Genomic DNA, 27,866 nt, shown 5'->3' with positions numbered 1-27,866 from the left:
TTTAGCATGGCCAATCTACCTAACCTGCTCACCTTTGGACTGTGGGAGGAAACCGGAGCACCCGGAGGAAACCTACGCAGACACGGGGAGAACATGCAAACTCCGCACAGACAGTGACCCAAGCCGGGAATCGAACCTGAGACCATGGTGCTGTGAAGCAACAGTGCTAACCACTGTGCTACCGTGCTGCCCAAGAGGACTATGCTAATTTATTTGGCTGGAATAGAGGGAGTTTAACCCTACAATTACCTGTGACATACCTGATGAGGAACGATTGACTTTTCTACTATATGGGGTTTTCACGTTCTCCCTGTGCTTGCGTGGGTTTCCTCCGGGTCCTCTGGTTTCCTCCCATGTTAGGTGGTTTGGCCCTTTGCTGAGTTGCCCCTTTGTGTCCAAAGGTTAGGTGGTGTTATGGGATAGGACAGGGGATTGGGCCTAGGTAGGGTGCTTTTTCAGAAAGCCAGTGCAGGCTCGATGGGCCAAATGGCTTCCTTCTGCACTGTAGGGATTCTATGATTCCATGTGCATGAAGCGGAAATTGATGTATTTACAAAGATGAAAAGTAACCACAATTTACCACAGGGTTCAAATTTGTAAGTTATCTCTGCTTGTCATTTGCCGTTGACTGCACCCAATTATTGCATTACACTTAAAATAGCTCAGTACATTTAAGATGTACAGAAGTAAAAGTGCAATTTAACTTTTCTTTCATTCACGCAATAAAATGTAAATTCTGAAATGTTTCCTCATGTTCCCCAGTCTTGGGACAAATTGTGGCATTCTGTATAACTCATTGGATAAGTCAATTGTGCTAACACAACCCTTCTTGACAGGTTTCTCAACAACACTGGCTTCTTTTTTCCATTATTAATGATGCTGGCATGGCTTATTTCCGTGGCTTCTATGGTGCGCAAAATTGTATTTGAGAAAGAACTTCGACTGGAAGAGGTAAGTGATGAACAAGGAACCCCTGATTCGAGATGTGGTCCAAAATGCAACGAACCCACCTGTGGTTTCATTGCAAAATTCTGCTGATAGAACTAAAATAAACCTAGAACATGAATGGAGACAGGTGGAAATTGGTTACTTTTATATCTGCCGTTATTGAAGCAAAATTAATGTTGGGAGGAACGATTACTGGGCACAATTTTGACTGCCCGATTCTACCCGCACCCCCTTCCCAATCTGTATGTAATCTCAGCCCTTTGTAAAGGACTGCATGGCGGCACAGTGGTTAGCACTGCTGCCTCACAGTGCCAGGGACCCGGGTTCAATTGCGGCCTTCAGTGATGTCTGTGTGGAGTTTGCACATTCTCCCCGTTTATGTGTAGGTTTCCGCTGGGTGCTCCGGGGTGCGATTCAGTGAAAAGGTTTCTAAATGTGATAGTGAGAGGGAACTGCTGCGAGTTTCCCAGCGCTTGCAAGGCCATCACCGTAATCCAAAGATAATCAGTTCACTTGAGGAGGCCCCACGAGCTTGACACCACAAATCACGGCTCGTCAGCCGGTTTGTCAGGACTGCACTCACTAGCCCCCCGCTAACAAGGTAGAACAGCACTTAGACAGCACTTGCACAGCCAACCCCACTCAGCTCGCAGCCATGGCACTGAGACGACCGGTCCTACGATTTTGAGATGCAAACCTGGCGATGCTCCGAGAGGCGGTTGAGCCCAGAAGGGATGTCCTGTTCCCCCGAGGGTCCTGGAGGGTCAGCCACAGGGCAGCCAGTGCTGCCTGGAAAGAAGTGGTAGCGGCTGTCAGCTCGGGCAACGTGACCAGTAGGACCGACATCCAGTGCCACAAGAACGTCAATGACCTGAACCGGGCTACACAGGTGAATTGGCCCCTGACTATCCACCACCATCTCCACTCGACCACCCACTGCAGTGGAGAATCTGGTGCACAACGTCAGCAGCATGAGTGGAGGTGTCCAAGGCGTGGCTCAGTCAGTGACGGCCATGGCTGAGGGCCTAGGCAGAATGTCCGACTCGCTGGGGGACATGACCCAGTAGCAGGCAAATCTTGATGAGTCGCTGCAGGACATGTCCCATCTCAGGTGGGCATAGCGCTGTGGGGTGTATCCCAGTTTCAGATGGGTATAGCCGAGGCGCTGTGAAGCTTGTCCCAGTTGCAGGTGGGCATTGCCGGGGTGCTGCAGAGCATGTCCTAGTCACTGAGGAGCATCGACACTGTGCTGCAGACATTGGGGAGCCGCCAGGACGTGCAGATCCTGATGACACAGGGACAGGCAGGGCTCAAACCAGCTGCCCCTCCATGCTGAGGAGAACCCTAGAACACTATGGGCTCCGATCAAGCTGGACCCACTCCCGACTGCCCCACCCCCACCTCCCTCCGAGCACAAGGGCAGCAAGCCTAAGGCCCCCGGGTTCTTTTCCACCTGACGCCGGAATTGAACCCTGGTCTCTGGAGCTGTGAGGCAGCAGTACTAAACACTGTGCCACCGTGCCTTCTTAGAGATAATTAAATTTCTCCCCATTAACAATATATTGTCATATCACAATATATTTCAGAAACTTAATATAGCTTAAAGAGTGCATGACGTGGCCAGATTTACTTGCCAATTTATTTAGAAGAATATTATTTTTTAGTCTGGTGCTAATTTAAACAAGGGCATGTCACTGGTATCTTTCCTAGATCAGTACTGTCAGAATCATGGTGTGATATGGGGCTTGGATATTAAGATAAAAACCAGCAAGCAGCATGCACTTACGCTTAGGCAGTAGAGGTTTGTCATGTCATCTGGCCATTACTGCACCGTGTTACAGGTATGAGGGAATCCCACTGGATCATTACTGATCTGATACAGACCGCTTAAACAAGGATGAACCCATGGCCACCTTCAGCTGAAAGCTGACCGTGTCCCATCCTGACCTCAGAATTGATCTTTAACACCTAGTTTATGGGAAACTGTCTCAAATATGGGGATGTAACTGTTATACTGAGTACCTGACCCCATTAATGGTCAGGACTTTTCAGGTGTCGATTCTGGTAGCTCTTCTCAGGTTTTGTCTTGAGTCTTAACCCTACCAAACTGTTACCGACACTGAACAAACTAGGTAACACTAGCCATATATGCACAGATGTTCCATCAGGCAGCATCGATAATCTATTGACAACTATGGTGATTATACTGCGGCTCATTTTGTCAAATGGCCCCTTGTACTCGTGATCTCCCTGGAACAGAATATGGGAAATTTGTCACACACCTGGGGCGAAATTCTCCGTTATCGGCGGAAAGTCCGCCGATTGGTGCAAAAAACGGCGCAAATCCGACTTGCGTCACGTCGGAAAAATGGGTCGATAGTCTCCGGCCCGAAATGGGCTAGCAGCGACGTAACGGGATCCGCGCTTGCGCAGTGGTTCACGCCGTGCAGCGTCATACGCGCCGCACGGCGTGACGGCTCATAAGGCCGCGCTGCTCCCCCCCACCCGACCGGAACACCCGACTGCAACACCCGACTGGATGGCTGGCCGTCGCTCAGCCCCGAGGTTCGAGTCACGCGATGTGGAGGCGCTCCTGGACGCGGTGGAGCAGAGGAGGGACGCCCTGTATCCCGGGCACGGCTGCAGAGTTGCCCCACGCCACAGCCGGCGTCTGTGGAGGGAAGTGGCAGAGGCCGTAACAGCTGTGGCCCTGACACCACGGACAGGCACCCAGTGCCACAAGAAGGTGAACAACCTCGTCAGAGCAGGCAGGGTGAGCCTCCCCATATCCCCCACTCCCCTATATCCCCCCTCCCCCATATCCCCCATATCCCCCCTCCCCCATATCCCCCCTACCCCATATCCCTCCCTCCCCCATATCCCCCCTCCCCCATATCCCCCCTCCCCATATCACCCCATATCCCCCCCTCTCCCATATCCCCCCTCCCCCATATCCCTCCTCCCCATATCCCGCCTCCCCCATATCCCCCCTCCCCATATCCCCCCTCCCCATATCCCCCTCCCCATATCCCCCCTCCCCATATCCCCAATATCCCCCCTCCCCCATATCCCCCCTCCCCCATATCCCCCTCCCCCATATCCCCCTCCCCCATATCCCCCTCCCCATATCCCCCCTCCCCCCATATCCCCCCTCCCCATATCCCCCCAACCCCATATCCCCCATATCCCCCTCCCCATATCCCCCTCCCCCATATCCCCATATCCCCCTCCCCCATATCCCCCATATCCCCCTCCCCCATATCCCACATATCCCCCCTCCCCCATATCCCCCCTCCCCATATCCCCCCTCCCCATATCCCCCCTCCCCCATATCCCCCATATCCCCCTCCCCCATATCCCACATATCCCCCGCTCCCCCATATCCCCCCTCCCCCATATCCCCCCTCCCCCATATCCCCTCCCCCATATCCCCCCTCCCCCATATCCCCCATATCCCCCCTCCCCCATATCCCCCCTCCTCCATATCCCCCCTCTCCCATATCCCCCATATCCCCCTCCCCCATATCCCCCCTCCCCCATATTCCCCATATCCCCCTCCCCATATCCCCCCTCCCCCATATCCCCCTCCCCATATCCCCCCTCCCCCATATCCCCCCTCCCCCATATCCCCCCTCCCCCATATCCCCCATATCCCCCCTCCCCCATATCCCCCTCCCCATATCCCCCCTCCCCCATATCCCCCATATCCCCCCTCCCCCATATCCCCCCTCCCCCATATCCCCCCTCCCCCATATCCCCCTCCCCCATATCCCCCCTCCCCCATATCCCCCCTCCCCATATCCCCCCTCCCCCATATCCCCCCTCCCCCATATCCCCCCTCCCCCATATCCCCCCTCCCCCATATCCCCCCTCCCCCATATCCCCCATATCCCCAAGTGAATCCAGCCCTAACCTTAACCTCTGCAATGCACGCGCAACCGATGGCGTGCATTCATATACCTGCCTAACACTGTTGCCTTTTACCCCTGCCCCCCCCCCCCCCCACAGGAGAAGCGCGCACACAACAATAGGGAGCATGTGAGGACTGGAGGAGGGCCCGCTGATGAGAGGCCACTGACCGTACACGAGGAAAGGGCCCTGGAACTGGCTGGCGGACCTGAGGACCGGGAGGTTGCTGATGCAGAGGTCGGGGGCGTACTAGCGAGTGAGCCACCGACAGCCCGTCCCCATATCCCCCCTCCCCTATATCCCCCTCCCCCGTATCACCTGATCACTGCCTGATGTCTAACCATGCATGCTTCATTGTGTATCGCAGGACCAAACGTCCAGGCACCCATCCCCGCAGATGCAGACCGCCCGCAGGATGCCCCTCGGAGACCACAGGAGATGGAGAGACCCGCACCCTCCAGCATACGACGCCCGCAGGATGCCCCTCGGAGACCACAGGAGACGGAGAGACCCGGACCCTCCAGCATGCGACGCCCGCAGGATGCCCCTCGGAGACCACAGGAGACGGAGAGACCCATACCCTCCAGCATGCGACGCCCGCAGGATGCCCCTCGGAGACCACAGGAGACGGAGAGACCCGGACCCTCCAGCATGCGACGCCCGCAGGATTCCCCTCGGAGACCACGGGAGACGGAGAGACCCGGACCCTCCAGCATGCGACGCCCACAGGATGCCCCTCGGAGACCACGGGAGACGGAGAGACCCGGACCCTCCAGCATGCGATGCCCGCAGGATGCCCCTCGGAGACCACGGCAGTCGGAGAAACCCGGACCCTCCAGCATGCAACGCCCGCAGGATGCCCCTCGCACACCACGGGAGACGGAGAGCCCTGGAGCAACAGGGAGACGACACCCCCGTCACGTGCGGGAGCGACCACCCAGCGACGAGGGGGGCAGCCACAGGCCCCCGTCACATCTGAGCCAGGACACCACTACCCAGGACACCACTACCCAGGACACCACTACCCAGGACACCACTACCCAGGACACCCCTACCCGGGACAGCACTACCCAGGAAGACGAAATACCGGACAGTGACTCAGAGTGGATGGGTGGAGACGAACCCCCACCCCAAAGTGCCATGGACTCAGAGTGGGACGAAGAGCACGACACAACGCCACTGCTGTCACCAACACCCTCCACCATCGCAGAAACACTCACCACGGTTGGGCACTTTAGTGATGAGGCGTCTGGTACACTCACTGGTGCGCACAACACAGCCGTCCCGGTACAGCAGATGGAGGTAGGAGCAGCAGAGGGACCGGGCGGTCGGAGGGCAGCCCAGCCCAAGCGAACATCTGCCTCCCAGATGGATCCCGGGTTCCTGCAGTTACCACACCCACACATAGATCCGATGCAACCACCGACCCGGAGACGAGCGAAGAGGGTGACGGGCGGCTTGCGGCGGCTGCGGTCGCAGGTGGAGGAGTCCACCCGCGTCCAGGAGCTGGGAGTGGTGCCGGTCATGCGTGCCACCCAGGCTGACACCGCACGGGTGGCGTCCGCGGTGGAGGCAATGGGTGCGACGGTGTCAGACATGGGGAACGGTTTGCGAAGCCTGGAGCCTTCCGTGCAGGCGGCGTCTGTGGCCCAGGATATGGCTGCCCTCTCACAGGAGACCATGAGCCAGTGCCAGCGCCAGATGGCAGAGGCTCTCAACGCCATAGCCCAGTCTCTGCAGGCCATGGCCCAGTCTCAGCAGGCCATGGCCCAGTCTCTGCAGGCCATCGCTGAGGGCATTGGCGCCAGTGGCCATGTGCGAGCCGGCGTCGCACTGTCACAGACAGGGTTTGCCAATCCCCTGGGCTCCATGGCTGCAAACCTGCAGACCCCTGTCGATACCAGCACGGGCCTCCAGGACTGGCAGCGCCAGATGTCGGGGGGGGCGTTGGATGGCCAGTCCGTTCGCATCCCCCACCCATGTAGAGGCCTGGAGGCCATAGGGCACCCCGAGGGAGGAGGAGGTGGTGTGGTCCGTTCCGGCTCCCCCTGTAGGGGAGGTCCCGGTACACCGCGACACCTCGGGCTCCCCCCCTTCCTTCCCAGGTGCATCGGGTGGGCAACGGGCAGGACAGGCTGGCAGCTCGCCATCCCAGTCGCCCGGGCCGCAGCCTGGCCCATCTAGGCCAGGACGCCCCAGGAAACGGCCGCCAAAGGGATCCAGTGTCAGAGGGCAGGAATCACAGGAGTCCACCTCCAGTTCTGCTGTACCATCTGGGGAACCACGTAGACGTAGTCAAAGGGCCCGTAAGGCCAAACAATTAGACACTGAGTAAGTTGGCACGGGTGCAGTTCACAGATGAGTTTTAGGGGCTAGGGCACGTGTATGAACTCCTTTGGTTATTAAAGTCAATGTTACACCTACCGAAGCTGCCTTTGTGCTCTGTCCAAAGTGTGCGGGGGTGTCATGTACGTTGAGCGCAAGTGTGTGTGTGAGGGGTGGTCTTACCTCAGCCCCAGGTGAGTCTGCCCCCTTCCCCCGGGCCACCATCAACATCCCCCGGGCAGAGGACGGGACCGTGCGCTGCAGTGTCACAGCCGCATGCAGGGATGGTCCGGGTGGATGGTGGTACTGTGGCCATGGGTCAGACATAGTCCAACGATGTAGAGCCAGGAGCTCATCGCAGGGCGGGTTGTCATCATCCTCCATGGCCTGCGATAGACATGCGTCCACCCGCAACTGTGTGAGCCCGGCCCGTTGTGCCGCAGGTGGATCGGCAATGGGGGGGGAGGTGGTGTGCATGCGGGTGGGGTGGGTGGGGTTGGGGAAGGGGGTGAGGGTGCTGGGTGGGTGGATGGGTGGGGGGTGTGGGTGGTCGGCTGTTGCCATGGTGTGCGGTCTGTGGCCATACTACCCGATTCCCACGCCCATCTAGTCAGTGAAGCGGGCGTCTATCAGTCTGTCCCGTGCCCGCTGGGCCAGCCGGTAATGGTGGACAGCCACCCGCCTGTGTCTACCCCGTCTACCCTGACCATTGCCCCCATCCCCCTCATCTGGGGAGGACTGGGCCTCTTCCTGCTGCTCCTCGACTCCGCCTTCCTCTGCCTGCGGCACATCGCGCCTCTGCTGGGCTATGTTGTGCAGGACGCAGCACACCACAATGATGCGGCCGACCCTATCTGACCGATACTGGAGGGCGCCCCCAGAGAGGTCCAGGCACCTGAAACGCATCTTCAGCACACCAAAGCACCTCTCGATCACTCCCCTTGTCGCTACATGGGCATCATTGTAGCGGTTCTCCGCCTCATTGCGTGGCCTCCGTATAGGCGTCATCAGCCACGATCGCAATGGGTAGCCCCTGTCGCACAGCAACCAGCCCCTCAGCCGGGGATGGCGTCCCTCGTACATGCCGGGGATGGATGACCGCGACAACACGAATGAGTCGTGTACACTGCCTGGGTGACGGGCGCAGACGTGCAGGATCATCATGCGGTGGTCGCAGACCACCTGTACGTTCATCGAATAGGTCCCCTTCCTATTAGTGAACACGGCCCTGTTATCTGCAGGTGGCCGCACGGCGACGTGCATCCCATCGATCGCGCCCTGGACCATGGGGAACCCGGCAACGGCAGAGAAGCCCACGGCCCGGGCATCTTGGCTGGCCCGGTCCACGGGGAAGCGGATGTAGCGGTGCGCCATGGCATATAGGGCATCTGTCACTGCCCGGATGCACCGGTGCACCGATGTCTGCGATATGCCGGACAGGTCCCCACTCGGTGCCTGGAATGACCCCGTTGCATAAAAGTTCAGGGCCACCGTAACCTTGACGGACAAGGGGAGAGGGTGTCCCCCGCCAGTGCCACGCGGTGACAGGTGTGCCAGCAGGTGGCAGATGTGTGCCACGGTTTCCCGGCTCATCCGGAGTCTCCTCCTGCATTCCCGGTCCGTGAGGTCCTGGTATGACTGCCGGGGCCGGAACACACAGGGTGCCCTCGGGTGCCTCCGTTGCCGTGGGGCCGCGACGTCCTCCTCCCCCTCCTCGTCCTGTTGGTCAGGTGTCCCTCCAGCCTGGGCGGCTGCCACCTGCCCCTCTGTGGCAGCCTGCGCCGCCTCTCTGGCACGCTCCTCCTCCTCATCCAGGGCAACATAGACATGAGCGGCTGCCACCACGGCGGCCAACATCACTGGATGATCTGAAAACATGACGGCCTGGTGGGGGGGAAGGGAACGACGACATGTCATCATTGCCCATATCCCCTCCTCCCCCCAGCCAGGTGGCATGGACCGCATGGGTCCAACTGTTGGAGGCTGGCACCTGGCCAGGTGGACCAACTCACTTGCCCTCCCATCCCCCTCCTCGGCACGGACCCCCCCCAACCTCCACCCCAGCACGGACCCCCCCCAACCCCCAACCTCCACCCCGGCACGGATCCCCCCCAACCTCCACCCCAGCACGGACCCCCCCCAACCTCCATCCCAGCACAGACCCCCCCCAACCTCCACCCCAGCACGGACCCCCCCCCAACCTCCACCCCAGCACGGACTCCCCCCAACCCCCAACCTCCACCCCGGCACGGCACGGACCCCCCCCCCACAACCTCCACCCCAGCACGGACCCCCCCCCCCCCAACCGCCACCCCAGCACGGACCCCCCCCCCAACCCCCAACCTCCACCCCAGCACGGACCCCCCCCCCAACCTCCACCCCAGCACGGACCCCCCCCAACCTCCACTCCGGTACGGACACCCCCCCAACCTCCACCCCAGCACGGACCCCCCCCCAACCTCCACCCCAGCACGGACCCCCCCCCAACCTCCACCCCGGCACGGCACGGACCCCCCCCCAACCTCCATCCCAGCACGGAACCCCCCCAACCTCCACCCCGGCACGGACCCCCCCCCCCAACCTCCACCCCAGCACGGACCCCCCCCAACCTCCACCCCGGCACGGACCCCCCCCAACCTCTACCCCGGCACGGACCCCCCCCAACCTCCACCCCAGCACGGACCCCCCCCCAACCTCCACCCCAGCACGGACCCCCCCCCAACCTCCACCCCGGCACGGCACGGACCCCCCCCCAACCTCCATCCCAGCACGGAACCCCCCCAACCTCCACCCCGGCACGGACCCCCCCCCCCCCAACCTCCACCCCAGCACGGACCCCCCCCCCAACCTCCACCCCGGCACGGCACGGACCCCCCCCCCAACCTCCACCCCAGCACGGACCCCCCCCCCCCAACCTCCACCCCAGCACGGACCCCCCCCAACCCCGAACCTCCACCCCGGCACGGACCCCCCCCCCAACCTCCACCCCGGCACGGCCTCCCTCCCGGCACTCCCCCGGAGCCCAGCCTACTCTAACCACCCCACCCCGCCGCACACACACACACACAACCTCTCCTCACGCAATCAGACTGCGGCCACGCCATTGCCTGCCCAGAGCCAACCCCCCAGGCCGTCACTCACCTCCACGCTGGTCGGCGTGAGCCTGGAGCACCGGGTCACGCCGATGAAAAGGAGGTTTGATTCACGTCGACGTGAACGGTCATCACGTCGACGGGACTTCGGCCCATCCGGAAGGGAGAATATCGGCAGGCCGAAAATCGGCTGCCTTGCGCAGACCCGTGACATTCTCCGCGGCAGCGGCGCCATTAACGCCACGCCGACTTTTCTCCCTTCGGAGACTTCGGCAACCGGCGGGGGCGGGATTCACGGCGGCCAACGGCCATTCTCCGACCCTCTGGGGGGTCGAAGAATGACGCCGCTGTTGTCAGCCTAGTCTATGGCCAGATTCTATGCCAAATGATGAGGGTTAACGGCCTCTTCTCACCACTGCTAGTATTTTAACAGGTGTAGTGAATGCCCTTGCCACATGCTGAAGTAACCAAGTAAAGTCTAGAGGCCTGACAACAGGCTGGAGAAGTCCTCGTTCGATCACCTTGCAAAAATGTCAGTCTCTGGTTGATGACTCCCACTGATCTCTCAGTCACTGCCGCTCCCAACGTTGCCGGGCATGTCTGAATAGCCCTGGTTAGCCTGCCACACTTTGTTTCCTGCAACCTCCATTGTTGGCTTAATGGCTACTGGCTGCATTCCTAACAGTGACTGCCACTCTCAGAGTTGCCAGCCTTCTGATTGGCTGATATTTCTTGGAGGTGGGACATTCTGCCTGAGAGAATGAGCCACAGCCTCAGGCAATCAATTTCCTGTTCTATGCAAAATGGCGTCATGGCTTCCAGGGCCATCAAAGGCAAGTTCATCTTGACTTTACAGCCAGTGTGCGGAGTCACACCCTCCCCATTAAATTCCATGCTTTATTTCTCCAATTCCTTATTGCTGAAAAAGGAGATTTTTTTTGTCAAAAATAATACATTGGTTTTCTTGCAAACTGATGAGACAAATAATTGTCTTTTTTTTCAGCAATACTCCTTCGTAGCAAATATCAGGGTGAAATTTGGGAAACATCTGTTCATTTGCCATTGTTGTGTGATCCAGTTTAGAAATAACCAAATGTTTTGAGATCTCTAATTGTGTATTTTCTGTTCTACAGTACACCAAGATGCTGGGAGTGAAGCCAATAGTTCATTTTCTAGTCTGGTTTCTGGACACCTTTGTTGTCTTGATTCTGAGCAGTGCCTTCATCACCATTATCTTGAAAGCCAGCCAAATTCTTCCAAGCAGCAATGGATTCATCATTTTCCTCTACCTTTTGGACTTTGGATTTTCTGTCATTGCAATGAGCTACTTGATTGCCACCTTTTTCAGCCATGCTAATACAGCAGCTCTCAGTGCCTGCCTGCTCTACATCATTACCTTTTTTCCCTATATGGTCCTTGTGGCTGTACAGAACCAACTCAGTTTCTCCAGCCAGATTCTAATTGTAAGTAGTGTGAGCTTATTCTCCAGTCCTTAGTTTCATTAGTACATTCCTGCAACTGTTGCTCGTGTGACTTAAAACAAATTAATATCCTGAGGGAAAATGTCTCTGTGTACTTATGTTTAACAAAATTTGAAATACAAAGAAAGACTTAGAAAAATATGGAACTCCTCCCAATAGAATAATTCACACCATGGGGCGATGTGACAGAAGTCATAAAAATCATGAAGGATGGGACAGGGTAGATGGAATTAGTTTGTTTCTCGTACTTGAAAAGGTCTAGAGTGAAAGGCAATGGATGTAAGAGTAAGAGGTTTTTTTGCATGACGGGCAGGAGGGGAATCTAGGGCATCGTAAGCATCCTTGCTTCCCTAATCCCACAAGCAAATTTACAATGTAAAGTAAGTAAAGTTGCCATAGTCCCAGATGACCTGAGGCTGCTTCCCTCTTTGAGGAGGAGAGCTCACTGGTGGTGATTTAACCTGACGATTACCATACCTCAGGCAAAGGGCAAGGTTGAGAAGGCGGAACCTTCATGAATGAACTCAGCCGGCACGGGAATTGAACCCGCGCTGTTGGCCTTGCTCTGCAGCCAATTGAGCTAAACCAGCCAATTTACAATGTACTCTTGTGGGACTCCTCTCTTTTGTAGTTTTACTGAGTGGGGTGGCCAAGGCAGGTATCCCAGTCAGATGATATTTAAAAGCATCATTTAAGTCTAAACATTACATAGAACCGTGATGTAGATGTACATATGAGGCTTATGATTGAGTCATTCAGGCATCTTAACCTTCTAAAGGAGAAGTGTTTTGATTCTTACGGTTCCACATGCTGCAAGATTGGTCTTATTGTCAACCTTGTAAATAGGGCCCGAGCCATTTTCCCGCCATGCAAGCTTGATGCTGAAATAGAGCATGCTGTATATCATGCAAACTCATCAATGGGCCTAAGGCCATCACTTTTGGCACTGAAAAGTAACTAGCCGAATTCAGATTACCCTGGTAAGGTAGCTCAAAGATTTGAGTAACAGGTGAAGCTAACTGTTTCACTCTGCAACTGTGCAGTAGCAACATGAGTGGTATTTGCTACTAACAGGACGCTGCCGTCAAGCCAAAAAATTATTCTGCCATCACACAAATGAATAAGGTGGTTTATCAATTTTAGTGTCAGTGAGATGCCAGGTATGTAGGTCGTATGTCCAAAAGACTGGTCGATTATATCAAACAGCATGTCCCAGATGCTGTTTGCAATGGACAAGGTGCAGATGTATCAACCAGCTACTGTGTAGAAGTCAAAACACAATATTGGACATTAGATATGATTCCACAATTGGACAACATGTGCTAAACAATCCTTAGTTTGCTAATGCTGTCTGAAAAACTACGCTGTCAACCCATTTAAGATTGTCAGCTGCGCTCGCAGTCTGGTGCATTTGTATGTACTGGAAACTATATATATAATACATAACCGGGCCCTGTTCTTTGTAGACAGAAAGAGCATTTACACACATTGTGTGTCAGTGATTCCTGATTCAATCCCCAGGCCAATGCCTTGGCAAATCAGGGTCAACTGCCTGGTTTAAATTTCAAATATTGCTTGGCAGTTAACTGTTAGTCACCATCACTGGTGAATTCCCCATGGCAACTCCTCGAGAATCAGAGTCCACTTGCCAACCAATCAGCATGCTATTCACATACAGAATAAAATGTTGTTTTGCTCTTATAATGGTATTCTTGTAAAATGTCTTGATGAGTGCAAGATGAAGAGATTCGACATGTCTCTTTTCTCAGCAATACTCGAGAAGGGCTTAGTTAAAGTGCTGATGCATTGGAATGAAATAGGAAGTGGAATGATTAGTTTTCGGAGGGCAGACCGGGAACAATCAAAATATTTTCACATAGCGGATTTTGAGACTGTGTACTGCACTACCTCAGGGGTTGAATAGTAAAGCATGTTAATGTTAAACAGTGGGGTGTAGCACAGTAAGAAGTCTTACAACACCAGGTTAAAGTCCAACAGGTTTGTTTCAAATCACTAGCTTTTGGAGCACTGCTCCTTCCTCAGGTGAATCAGTGCAGCATCTCCACATCATAATGGGGTATAGGACAGAGCAGTTAAATGGAAGCAGCATTAACAGATTAGGTCAAATGATCTGCTTCTACGTTGTAATTCCTACTTAATTCTGTATAAGTATTCTGCCCACGTTTATATTACCCAGTCAGCATGTCAGCAGCCTGGGTTATAGCACCTTGAGAAACATACAGATATTCTACCTCCAATGTTTAAATGTCTTTTATAATTTGAACATTTACTCATCACTGTTAAAATCTAAACCCTGTCTAGTGCCTCCTGTGCCCGACTGCATTCAGCCAGGGAGCATACGTTATCACTCTTTTTGAAGGAGATGGAACCGGTAAGAAACTCTTAAAACCTGAAATTCTGCTGATAAAAGCTATTGAAAATATAAAATAATGAAGCAGGGTTTTATAGCTTTGGGGATATTGCTATTTGAAAATGGTTGGTGCAAGAAAGTAACTGAATTTCCTTCTGAATATTAAATACAAATGAAGGTCTTGGGCGCGATCGTACAGCCTCTTCACATCTTGAATGGGTTGTAATGAGGCCGGTAAATCTCCCGAGAGGCCTCTCGCGCGATTTATGACACTAGGGATGCTGGACGCTTCACGAGACCTAACGAGATCTCAGGAGACGTCGCGATCTGAATCTCACTGTGGTGAACCACTATTATGGGATGCAAGGTAGGACCTGCACTACAGGTTCGCCGGTAGCCCCTGCTGGCTGGCTCCGCCCACTAAGATCTGTATAAATATGCATGACCTCCATTGCCCTGCCATTTCGCCAGCTGCAGCAGGAGGCCACGCATCTGACTGCAATAAAGCCACAGTTGTACCCAATCTGCGTCTTTGTGCAATTGATTGCACATCACTCACCCTCGCTGGGAGGGATACAGATTTGCATATTCAAGTTAGTATCCCAAGGTACGGGATCAAAAGCCCACGCCTGGGAGACCCCACCATGGCGCCATTTAAAGCACTGGTTTCCACAAATGTGGAGCAGACGTAAAGGCACTTGGTGACGGGGGGGGGGGGGGGGGGGGGGGGTGGTGCTGCGGGTGTCATCCAAGTGATCGGAGGCCCCCGGGTAGTCGGTTTCTGGGCAGCATGGAACCCTGGCACCCCGGATGCCAGCATGGCACTTTGGCACTGCCAGCTCCATACCCTCATGCCACTAACAGCTGATTAACTCAGTGCTCATTAAACTTTACTAAAAACACAGGCAGCAGACTTACACAGTGCTCTCTAAACCTTCTGAACTACACATGCTGCAGGCTGACACAATGCCCTAAAAATGTTTAAGTTACACAGTCAGCAGGCTTCAGGGCAACACATACCAGCAGCACCCCCGCTCCCCCCGGAGCTGGCAACGGGCTCTGTCCTATTGGACTTCCTGTTGCTAGGTGGAGTGGGGTGCTCACCTCTTTCCTCCCTCTCAGTGGTCATGGCACCTGGTTCCTGTTTTTATAAGCCAGTAATAATTTACCCCCACGTGACATCACGCCTGGTGGGTGGGAAGGACCAATGAGGCCTGAAGATTTGACTTTAACCTCATTAAGTATATTATAATGCATTCAAATGGAAGCAAACCATGTTCGCGCCCTTCCTGGATGTGAACTTGATCACGTCACTGGGGAGGACCCGGGATCATCATGATTGGAAATCCCGCCGTTGCAAATCCTGGGCTGGATTTTTCCAAAATGGGACTATGTCCCCATGCCGGTGTAAAATCGTGCGAGTTTTACTCCAGAGATTCCTGTAAAAAAGATGAACTAATTCAATGCCCTGCAGAGGGTTAACAGGGATCCGGAGTAAATTTCCCAGCCCCCGCACTTCCGGTTCAGAGTCAACGCGTGCGTACGGCGGCGGCCTCCAACGGCCGCACCGAGCTCGATGGTGGACTTGGACCGCGGAGCCAGACACAAAAATGAAAACCCCCCGATCGGCCGCGTGCCCGAGCATCTAACAGCACGGATCTAATCCCCGGCCACCCAAAAAGCCACCCCCACCCCGGTGCCGGATCCACCCACCCTCTGACCAGGGCGGCCGTGGACTGAGTCCGCAGCCGCCACGCCAGCATCCCGACCAGCAATAGGTGGTTAGTTTCACACCGTCGGGTACTCGGCCGGTCAGGAGCGGAGTATCGCTGGACAGGCCTATGTCAGTGGGCCCCTAGCAGCGCGGCGTACTCTGTGATCGCGCCGATTTGCGAGTCCCAGAGAACCGTCGTACCGGCGCTGGGCCCGATTTCATCGTGAAAGTGAATTCTCCGCCCCAGCACCGAACGCAATTTTGGCGAGGGGCTGCGGAGAATCCAGCCCCCTGTTCTTGGTCTCTCTGATATTTTTGGGGGCATGATGGGATTTGCGCTCATGGCTAATGGGCCTGCTAAATCCCTCCCTATATTTTTGGTAATTGTACACTTGAGAATAGTTAAAATATTCTCGCACACTTAAAACATTTAAAAATGCTAATGTAAATTTATGTAAATAACATGATAGCAGTCGATGGTGGTGTCTTATCCAATGTGATCAATGCTACTTTGTTTTTAGCACTAACTAGTGAGTAGTTGTAACAACATAATCAGTTAATGGAGCAGTGTCAAAGAATATACTAATTTTCAACTGGTCTCTTAGCTTTCCTCTTATGTCTACAATGTGATCACAAAATGAAAAAAAAATGTTTATTAAAAGGTAATGTTAATTTGTTCAGACTATGTTAATTTCCAATAGTTCCATACCTCCTCTTCACACATGTAACATAGGAAAATGTCATGACTTGGGAGTCATGAATGCTTTGGTTATAATTCAACGGCTCAGCTGTACTACAAGTTCATAACATTTCATAATTCTTGCAGTATTTATTATTGCATGTCTGAAGAGAAATGTAGTTGGATCTTGTGTCCAGAAAGTTTCTCTCATGATCATATTACCATTTACAGTTTAAGTAATAATTGAAAATAAACAAACACACAATAACTTTCATCCCAATCAACTGTAACGGTTTGATTTCTAAATGTAGTAATGCTGCGTCCAGTTATTTGATAGTCAGGAAATGTATGCAAATTATATTGTGTAAAATATAATTTTATTTTTTGCTGATTGTAAGACTCTTGCTGAGTCAGAGCAAAGGGTGGTTGGTCATCCGTTTATATTTTGAACTTTTGTATATTATTGACAGAATTCTCATGCTTCTCTATAATTATACCTAGTCTAAGAACTGCGGTATTTGCATCTTGCTTTACTTCACTTGGATTGTTTTGTCTTTTTAGGAATTCAATGGAATAACATGTATGAAGCCCAAGAGAATGGGGCCAATATATCTTTTGCTTGGATTTGCTGGATGATGATCATTGACTCAGTGATATACCTCGTACTAGGCTGGTACCTACACAATGTCTTCCCTGGTATGAGAATCAATTATTTTGTCCACAAATAATTGTTCTTCTGTATAATTATCTATCATTTTAAATTTGTGATGGTCTCCACTGTACAATTAGGGGACCAAGTTGATTTTAAATATAGGCAATACAACTGTAGAAGAAGACAAGAGCTCCAATGTTATCTGTTACGATGACCTGAACGCTACTTAATTTTAATTCCTCTAAATCATTTCCTTTTAACAAACTACCTGCACTAAGGAATATCTGTAAAACTATGTGGTGACTTTTATTGAAGTGTATTGTAGTAGGTACGAATATGTGTCAAATCCATTTTCTGACACATTGCAAAATGTATTGGAATATTATAGAAATTATGGGATCAGATGCAGACCATAGGGTCTGCCATGTGCCACTGTCAGTTCTCCAACTTGTATTTGGTTAATAACATTCCTATTTCTCTGTCTTTTCTCCCTAGTGTTTTTTCAAATAGTTATAAGGATATCATTAGAATGGTATTTTAAAGGAAGTTTAATGAAGTCATACAATAAGTGTAGAGCACAGATTAAGAATTGAGTGCAGGGAACAGTGAATTTTGCAAAACATTCTGTTCATTAAAATTGATGGATAGAAAATCCTACATTTGGAAGAAAATAGACTTATCAGTGATAGGCAGCATGGTTTTGTGCAGGGAAGGTCATGTGTTACAAACCTAATAGAATTCTTTGAGGAAGTGACAAAGTTAATTGATGAGGGAAGGGCTGTAGATGTCATATACATGGACTTCAGTAAGGCGTTTGATAAAGTTTCCCATGGCAGGTTGATGGAAAAGTGAAGTCGTATGGGGTTCAGGGTGTACTAGCTAGATGGATAAAGAACTGGCTGGGCAACAGGGGGCAGAGAGTAGTGGTGGAAGGGAGTGTCTCAAAATGAAGAAAGGTGACTAGTAGTGTTCCACAGGGATCCGTGCTCGGACCACTGTTGTTTGTGATATACATAAATGATCTGGACGAAGGTATAGGTGGTCTGATTAGCAAGTTTGCGGATGATACTAAGATTGGTGGAGTTGCAGATAGCGAGGAGGACTGTCAGATAATACAGCAAAATATAGATAGATTGGAGAGTTGGGCAGCGAAATGGCAGGTGGAGTTCAATCCAGGCAAATGCGAGGTGATGCATTTTGGAAGATCTAATTCAAGAGCGGACTATACGGTCAATGGAACAGTCCTTGGAAAATTGATGTACGGAGATCTGGGAGTTCAGGTCCATTGTACTCTGAAGGTGGCAATGCAGGTCGATAGTGGTCAAAAAGGCATACAGCATGCTTGCCTTCATCTTACGGGGTATTGAGTATAAGAGTCGGCACGCATGTTACAATTGTATAGGACTTTGGTTAGGCCACATTTGGAATACTGCATGCAATTCTGGTCACCACATTACCAGAAGGATGTGGATGCTTTAGAGAGGGTGCAGAGGAGGTTCACCAGGATGTTGCCTGGTATGGAGGGTGCTAGCTATGAAGAAAGGTTGAGTAGATTAGGATTGTTTTCGTTGGAAAGACGTAGGTTGAGGGGGTCCTGATTGAGGTCTACAAAATTATGAGAGGTATGGACAGGGTGGATCGCAACAAGCTTTTTCCAAGAGTGGGGGTGTTAATTACAAGGGGTCACGATTTCAAGGTGAGAGGGGGAAAGTTTAAGGGAGATGTGCGTGGAACGTTTTTTACACAGATGGTTGTGGGTGCCTGGAACACTTTGCCAGCGGAGGTGGTAGAGGCGGGCATGATAGCATCATTTAAGATGCACCTAGACAGATATATGAACAGGCGGGGAACTGAGGGAAGTAGATCCTTGGAAAATAGAAGACAGGTTTAGATAAAGGATCTGGATCGGCGTAGGCTGGGAGGGCCAAAGGGCCTGTTCCTGTGCTGTAATTTTCTTTGTTCTTTGTTGTACCTCCAGGACTGCTGACTTCATTGCCACATTCTTGATATGTGCCCCCAAGTAGCGAAATTTAAATTCACAATAAACCACTTCCATATTCTGCCTCAGTAACCACTTGTAAAATATTCTATAATTGAATGATTGTACAATAATATTTTTTAACTTCCTCCATCATATTTATAAAAGTAATCCTGAATCAATCCTTCCTTCGTATAACTTAGACAACTTTCTCAAAAGTTTATGTAATTAGGAATCTTCTGTTAGATCCACTCCATCCATCCTTCTCTGTGCCAATAAAAAAACACATTTCAAGCACACTTCAAAACTACACATGGCCTCTGGATCCTGGTAATATTCTAATTAATTAGATTCTCAGCCTTTCCATGCAACTGATATACTTCCGATATTGTCATGCCCAGAACTGTATTGAGTACTCAAACCATGGCCCAACTGGTGTCTTCTACAAATGTTAGCATTTTCTTGTTGTTTATTTTGTTTAAAATATACTCTTTATAACATTCATATCTTTTTCCAAAAAGTACTTAGTATTTTCTTCAAAATAGACTGTTTCGGGTGTGTCTGCTTTGAACTTCATTTGCTACCTTTTTGGTTTCTCATAATTTGACATTACCCTAAATTTCATAAATTGTTTCTATGATTTGAAACTCAAAGAGATCCCAGCATATACCTATGAGCACATAACGACCCATAATTTCACGAGTTCAGGAACAGCTTTTTGCTTTGATTCCCTATGCAGCTATATTCTCATTCACATTATGGGTGGGATTCTTTGATCCTGAGGCTAACTGTTGATGCTGTCATAAACGCCGTTGTGTTTCCCGACGGCGTCAACATGACCTCAAGAGCAGCAATTCTGACCCCTACAGGGGGCCAGCACGGCACTGGAGCAACCCACGCCGCTCCAGCTGCCTATCCCGGCATCAGATGAACGCCGTGGGGTCCGTGTTTGCGCAGTGGGACTGGCGCGATTTCCGCACATGGGCAGTGTCTCCCTTCTCCAAGCCAGCCCCAACGCAACAAGGAGTAGGGCTACAGGGGCTGGCGCAGAACAAAAGAGGCCCCCAGCCCAAGAGGCCGGCCCGCCGATCGGTGCGTCCCGATCGCGGGCCAGGCCACAGCGGAGGCACCCCTCCTGGGGTCAGACTCCTCCCTCCCCCCCCACCCCCGCCCCCAGGCCACCCCCGGATCCATCCACGCCAAGGTACCGGCGGGTAAGACCAGGTTAGACCGGCGCTGGCAGGACTCTGTTTTTTTTGTACGGCGGCTCGGCCCATCCCGGGCGGAGAATCGCCCGGGGGGGGGGCCCCGTAGAACGGCCCCCGACCAGCACCGCACCGACCGCGCCGGCGCCAATGCCGCCAATTCTCTGCTCTCCGGAGAATCGTGTCCTGCCGTCGGGGCAGCGTGGCGCGATTCGCACCGGTCGTGGCGATTCTCCGGCCCGGCCCAGGGGTGAGATTATCCTGCCCCATGTGTCTCAGTCTTTGCAGCACATTTCTCTGATAAATACTTTTTTAAATTCCATGTATATTCTTTACACCCTTTATGCATTCTGAGATATCATCATAAAATTCAGTTCAATTACTTTAAATCAGATATTAAAGCAAACATTCACATCCATTGTGTATCACAAAATCACATAATCCTTAATAGTGCAGAAGGAGTCCATTTGTCCAATCAAGTCTGCACTGGCTTCCCTGAAAGAGCGTTCTACCTAGTCCCACGTCTCTGCATTATCCTCTTAACCTTGCATTCTTTCTTTTCATATAACAATCCAATTCCTTTTTGAAGAGCGTGATCATACTTGCCTCACCAGCTTCTCAGGAAGTTTGCTCCCTACAGGGGGCCAGCTCACATCATGTTTTTTCTCACATCACTTTTACTCCTTTTGTCAATAAATCTGAATCATAGACCCTTTTGATGTCTTGAATGGGAACAGTTTCTCACTCTTTACCCTGTCACATCTATCTGCTCCCCTAACTGAGGAGGCCCATACCACTGTGGCACTTCCACTCTTCCTCCTCCCCTCCTGTGCAGCTGGGTCTTTTGTGGTGTCATAAACCTGGCTCTTGCCACAGTCCTCTGAGGAACCATCTTGCTTACCAGTATCCAAAATAGGATAGAGGTTAAAGAGGGAGATAACTTCACCAAATTCCTGCACTATCTGCTTGTTTCTTTTAAATACTGTGGTAGTCACCCATTCCCTCTCTGCCTATGTATTTCTTCATTGAATGTCTAAATATGCTGTCCACATAATCGTCAGCCTTGTGGATGGACCATGAACCATCATTTGGGTTCCCCAACCAGGAGCTCAATTTCTGCAGCTGGTGACACTTCATGCAGATGGTGTCCTCGAGGCCACTTTGTGCCTGCAGAACTTCCCACATCCCGCAGTTGCACATTCCACACGGCCGAGCTGCAGAGACATACCTGAAACTTCATATAAAGTGTTTATTACAGTACGCAATAATATAGCTCGATAACTTGCCTGTCACTCATCAATCATCACATCTATTCCAAGTTCGAAAGGCCTATACTTACCAACCAATCATTTTTTTAACAATGACATAATAATCACTCACATTTGAGTTCTTTTCTCTATCCCTCCGCTATAAAAGATGTTTCAGACACTCTTTTATGATAGCGATGCTACTTAAGGGATTGTCAATGAATGCATTTGTAAACTTGCATTGCAATCTAAGAGTAATTGGTGCATTCTTTAAATTTTAACATTCATATTTTAGGTAAATATGGAACTCGGAAGCCTTGGTATTTCCCATTTACAGTTTTGTATTGGAGGAATCTGTGTGATTGTGCCAAACAGCTTGACAGAAAGATAGGAGAAAGATACTGGGCCCAAAATCTGAACTACTACAGCCAGAGAATGACTGCGAAAGGTAAGACTTAAATATTGTCAGCACGTAATTTTTATTTTCTGGTACTCCATTTAATGATACAGTAGGCTTGATTTTCCTCTGCCACTACTATTTCAGCACTACAATGCTTCAAGAGCTCTGTTCTTTTGCATTTTTTCCATTCTTTTGCCCCGCCATTAGCCATTTCGCATTTAGCCACTTGGGCTCTAAGCTCGGAAATTTACTTTTAAATCTTTCTGTAACTTTACCTCGCACCTGGTTTAAAACCCTCCGGAAAATCAAAACTGAAACTTTGAGACACCTTTCTGATATCTCCTTTCTTGGCTTAATGTCATCTTTTGTCTGGTTACACTCTTGCGATAGGCTTTTTCCCTATGTTAAAACCACAATATAAATACAAGTTTATATTGTTGCTACAAGTGTTCGTGTTTCTGGCCATTACACAGACATGAAACTGCCTGAACTTCTTTGCAACTGATCTCTACCCCCACTGAGATAGATGCACATTTGTATTTGTGGTTTCAACTGAAACAGCCATCATACCTAATACAGATGCTTGGCTGCGGATGAAATGCTAAAGACCTAGAAATGATGTTCACCTGGCCTCTACATCCATTAGTTCCCATACAATCAACTTCTCAGCTATCATACAGCATCTGAAATTCACAGATATTTCAAGAGACCATAAGCTAACTTTCCTTCAGTGGCACTTTCCAAACCTGTCACCTCTATCACCTAGAAGGACAAGGGCAGCCTTGGAACACTATCCCCTGCAATTCCCCCTTGTTATATTTTGAGGTGAACGATGAGGTAGTGTTGAAACCCAAACGAGGATTATTAGACTTTGGTGAACTATGTACACTGGACAACACAACTAATACACGGGCCTTGCTCCCTCGACTCCCAGGCCAACTCTGGCCAAGCCTAAACAGCCGGAACTTCAACTAAACTCCTGATAGGCTTAAGTTTGTGCTCCATGTCCCCATAGGTTCTGGGCCCATCACGTGACCCATGAGGTTTCGCCATTAAAGAGGCCACGCCATCATATTCCATTCCCCTTAAGTTCCCTTACAGATCCCTGTAAGACAAAAACAGTTGCTTACAGTTATATATATATATATATAAAAGGGTTGCAATAACAAGCTTAAAACGAAGTTCATAAGGTGTGTCTATCAGGTGACTTCCTAACTCTTGCCAGATGTCTCAATTTGGCGTCTGGCTTTTCTAGATTAGGGGCATCTGGGTCTCCAGCAACAGCAGGCAGATCTGTCGAGTTAAAGCAGGGGTTGTGCTGACTATCACATCAGCTCCCTCGGTGGCCCTTGAACGATCCCCTTGAGGAATCCCTTTGAGAAGACCTTTGTTCTAACACAACCTATCAACAAGTGGTGTACTGGTAACTAGGATTGGATCCACCTGTCCAATCCTCCTCAGGTGGTTAATGTGCTTTCTAACCTTACGGCTCTTTCGATCTATGAAATTGGATACCCAATCTTTTTCACAACTCTTCCGGGCAACCATTCCGGTCCTCCACCAAAGTTCCGCACGCACATTAAATCATCTGCTTGAAACAACCTGTCCTCTTGGCTGTATCATGGTGGCCTTTCCATGAGTCTTGCTTAGCCTCCACCCTTCCTGACAGATTTTGGAAAAATAATGTCTAGCCGGGGCATGAGACCGTTTTAACCAAATGGTCTCTTTAAACCTCTTAAGGATTCAGTCAAGGTAACCCCAGTGGTGATATGTGGGGTTAAATTGCACGAGAGCAAGAAGTCCGCCAAACGAAGCAGTAGTGACTGGCCTATGAGCTTGTTTCTTCATTGATGCTTTCAAAGTTTGGCCAGCTCTTTAGGCCAGCCCGTTTGATGCAGGGTGGTAAGGGGCTGGCCTTACGTGTTGGATTACATTGGACTTCACAAAGAGTTTTAAAACTTTCAAGTGTGAAGTCAGTACCGTTGTCTGAGACAATCACCTCAGGCAAGCCGTGAATGGCAAAAGTTTGGCGTAGCTTGTCCACTGTGCCTGCTATGATGGTTGAACTTTATAGGCTGGACATCGCATCGAGCCAGTTTGAATGGGTGTCTATGATGACCAAAAGCATCATTTCCAAAAAGGGACCCACAATCTCCTTGTTGAGTCTCGTCCACAGACCCCCAGCCACTTCCATGGATGTAAACTTGCTGGAGGCAGAAGGTTGTGTTGAGACTGATAGTGGTTGTGCTGATTGAACAAACTTTGTCCTTGTTGATCCCCGGCCACCATAGTAACTCCTGGCCATTACCTTCATTGTATATTACCCCTGGTGACCACTGTATAATTCATGAGGAAGAGGCTGCCGCCCCAGAGGTGGCGCTATCACTCAGCAAACCCATAGGAGGACCCTAACCTCAAGTGATTTTGTTCCTACTTTGCATATAGGGCATAATCTGTTCTGACGTCTGAGAATGCCAGCCCTTAAGAAGCATTCTCTTGACTGTTGATAACACAGGATCTCTGTTGGTCCACGCTTTAATGTGGCCAGATTAAATAGGTAAAGTATCAAAAACATTTTGAGCCGGGAACCACGGTGGTGCAGTGGGTTAGCCCAGTTGGCTCAAGGCGCCGAGGTCCCAGGTTCGATCCCAGCTCTGGGTCACTGTCCGTGTGAAGTTTGCACATTCTCCCAGTGTTTGCGTGGGTTTCATCCCTACAATCCAAAGATGTGCAGATAGGTGGATTGGCCACGCTAAACTGACCTCTAATTGGAAAAAAATGAATTAGGTACTCCAACTTTATGCATAAAAAAAACCATTTTGAGCCAAAACAATGTCCTGCGGATTGGCAGGCTTGGAAAGTGTTTGCGGTAATGGAAGCCTGCTCAAAGCATCTACATTGGATATCTGGGTTATACAAATATGCCCCCAAGAACAGTGCACATCATTGCACATGGGCTGAAGCTACAGGTGGACAGGATTGTAGTCACTAAAAATGGCAATAATGGTTTAAGGTCCAAGACAGTGGTAAAATGTTGACCATAAACGTATTGATGAAATTTCTTTATAGGATAAATGATTACCAGACTCTCTTTGTCGATCTGGGAATATTTCCTTTCAGCATCTGATAGTGTTGGATCCGAAGGCAACAGGCCTTTCCACACCACCTTCCATTCCGATGCATTCTTTGGTTCCGGAACCCCTTTGATTGCCTTTATCAAGTGGTTGTAACCCCGTTCGTGTCAACTCTGAAACTTAAACATGTGACTTCATCAGCCTGAAACGTGTGCTTCTCCTGTTTTAACCAAATGGTCTCTTTAAACCTCTTGAGGATTTCTTTCAAATTTGCTTTGTTTCGCTCTGGTGTCACCCCTGTCAGTAGGACATCGTCCAGATACATGACAACCTTCAGAATTCCTTACAATAGGCTCGCCATTGTGCGTTGAAATATCGCACAAGCCGACGTGATACCGAAAAGCAATCTTGTATTTTGGAACCAGCCTTTATGAGTATTTATAGTAACAAACTTTCTTGGCTTCTCTTTCAGCTCAAGCTGCTGGTATGCATCGCTTAAATCAAACTTGGTGTATTTAAGACCTCAAGCCAGCTAAGCATATAAATCTTTTATCCGAGGATATTTATTTACTTTAGCCACCCTGTTCACCTTCATCTTTAATCACCACAGATTCGGACTGTGCAATCCGGTTTCAACGCTGAAATGATGGCATGGTGGTACAATGGTTAGCACTGCTTCCTTGCAATGCCAGGGGCCCAGGTTCAATTCCGGCCTTTGGTAACTGTGTGGAGTTTGCATATTCTCCTCGTGTCTGCTTGGGTTTCCTCCAGATGTTCCAATTTCCTCCCACAGTTCAAAGATGTGTCGCTTAAGTGGATTGGCCATGATCAATGCTTGGGTTTAGAGGGATAGGGCTGGGGGTGAGTCTAGGTAGATTGTTCTTTTCCAGAGTCAGTTCAGACCCATTGGGTCGAATGCCCTCCTTCTGCAATATATGGATTCTATGGATAATGGGTGCAGCCCTTTCTGAAAACTGTACTGGAGTAATTACCCTCATGTGCTCCAAACGCTTCAGCTCCACCTCTACTTTCTGGTGTAGAGTATAGGCACCAGTATGGTGGAAAAAATTTTGGTGTTGCTTCCAGCTCTACATGGATCTTTGCCTTCACACCTTTGATACATCCTAACTCTCTCTGGAAGACCCCTTGGTATTTGCATAGAGGTTCCTTGAAAACGCTGTCGGTGATACTGAATATTTTTAACCAATTCAATTTGATTTTCTTCAGCCAATCACGCCCTATGAGGCTTGGTCTCTTTCCCATCACAACTATTAATGATAACTGAGCTAACTTTTGTTGGTATGATACTGGTACAGATGCCATCTCTTTATCTTCAGTGCCTCTCCAGTATAGATGGTTAAGATAGCTGAAGTACTTTTGCGATTCACCAACTGCAGCCCTTTCAACAGGTACTTAAATGTCTGCACACCCACTACTGTGGCAGCCGCCCCTGTATCGATCTCCATTTTGAGTGGATGGCCTTTGATGATGAGGGTGACCTGAATAGAGGGTGTTTTACTTGATATCACCATATGAAGATTGTATGCTTCTGATGTTTCTTCGGAGTCTTCCTCAAGCTTGTTGACTGGAGTCGCTGTCAATTTTTTGGGGGGGAACTTGAATTAGACTATCTGCCTCTGCACTTGGCTTGCAAATGGCACTTCTTGGGCGGGATTCTCCGACCCCCCACCGGGTCGGAGAATCGCCGGAGGCTGGCGTGAATCCCGCCCCCGCCGGTTGCCGAATTCTCCGGCAAAGGATATTCGGCGGGGGCGGGACTCGCGCCGCGCCGGTTGGCGGGCCCCCCCTGGCGATTCTCCGGCCCGGATGGGCCAAAGTCCCGCTGCTGGAATGCCTGTACCGCCGGCGTGGATTTAACCACCTCTCTTACCGGCGGGACAAGGCGGCGCGGGCGGGCTCCGGGGTCCTGGGCGGGGCGCGGGGCCATCTGGTCCCGGGGGGTGCCCCCACGGTGGCCTGGCCCGCGATCGGGGCCCATCGATCCGCGGGCGGGCCTGTGCCGGGGGGGACACGCTTTTCCTTCCACCTTCGCCACGGTCTCCACCATGGCGGAGGCAGAAGAGACCCCCTGCACTGCGCATGCGCGGGGATACCGTGAGTGGCCGCTGACGTTCCCGCGCATGCGCCGCCCGGCTAAATCAATTTTGCGCCAGCTGGCGGGGCACCAAAGGCCTTTCCCGCCAGCTGGCAGGGCAGAAATCAGTCTGGCGCGGGCCTAGCCCCTCACGGTTAGGGCTTGGCCGCTCAAGGTGCGGAGGATTCCGCACCTTTGGGGCGGCGCGATGCCGGATTGATTTGCGCCGTTTTTGGCGCCGGTCAGCGGACATCGCGCCGATTGCGGAGAATTCTGCCTCTTATTCTTCTTAGGTGTTCACTTGCTAACGAGTATGATTGTCCAGCTAAGAAACTCCGTGTTACTGGTCATGGGTCCTGTGAGTTCTTGCACAGCTGATGAGCCCGATCATCGAGCCACATCTTCGACCGCACACTTGGCAGGTGTTTCCGGGAGATGGGATCAGTCTTTGGACTCTAGATTGCTGGTATTCCTTTTTCGGGGTCCTTTATGGGCTTAGTCATGCCGTCGGGCATCCTGGAAGAATTGCGTTCCTTTAATCAAGAGGTTCCACCAAATAGGTTTCTTCTGAGCAAGGGTCTCCCAGGTGTTGACGCCAATGTTGCATTTCTTGAGATAAGCCGTCAGGACATTTTTGAAGCACTTTCTTTATTCCCCTCTTGTTCAGAAGCCTTCCTTGTGCTAGCCGAAGAAGAT

The 27,866-nt window shown here is 51.0% G+C and overlaps 1 protein-coding gene across 1 annotated transcript in view; it reads left to right on the top strand.

Annotated features, from left to right (window-relative positions):
* LOC140425056 (ATP-binding cassette sub-family A member 13-like) overlaps positions 1-27,866 on the top strand; it is a 505,398-nt gene that overhangs the window by 317,137 nt on the left and 160,395 nt on the right. The window contains exons 31-35 of the mRNA XM_072508872.1: positions 837-951; positions 11,408-11,737; positions 14,078-14,147; positions 17,081-17,215; positions 21,897-22,049. Coding sequence (XP_072364973.1) covers positions 837-951; positions 11,408-11,737; positions 14,078-14,147; positions 17,081-17,215; positions 21,897-22,049 — 803 coding nt within the window. The remainder of the gene's footprint in view (positions 1-836; positions 952-11,407; positions 11,738-14,077; positions 14,148-17,080; positions 17,216-21,896; positions 22,050-27,866) is intronic.

The sequence above is a fragment of the Scyliorhinus torazame genome, chromosome 6 (genome assembly GCF_047496885.1).
Source record: "Scyliorhinus torazame isolate Kashiwa2021f chromosome 6, sScyTor2.1, whole genome shotgun sequence".
NCBI lineage: Eukaryota > Metazoa > Chordata > Chondrichthyes > Carcharhiniformes > Scyliorhinidae > Scyliorhinus > Scyliorhinus torazame.
Note: the sequence above shows the minus strand (reverse complement) of the source record. Positions and strands in the feature narration are given on the sequence as shown.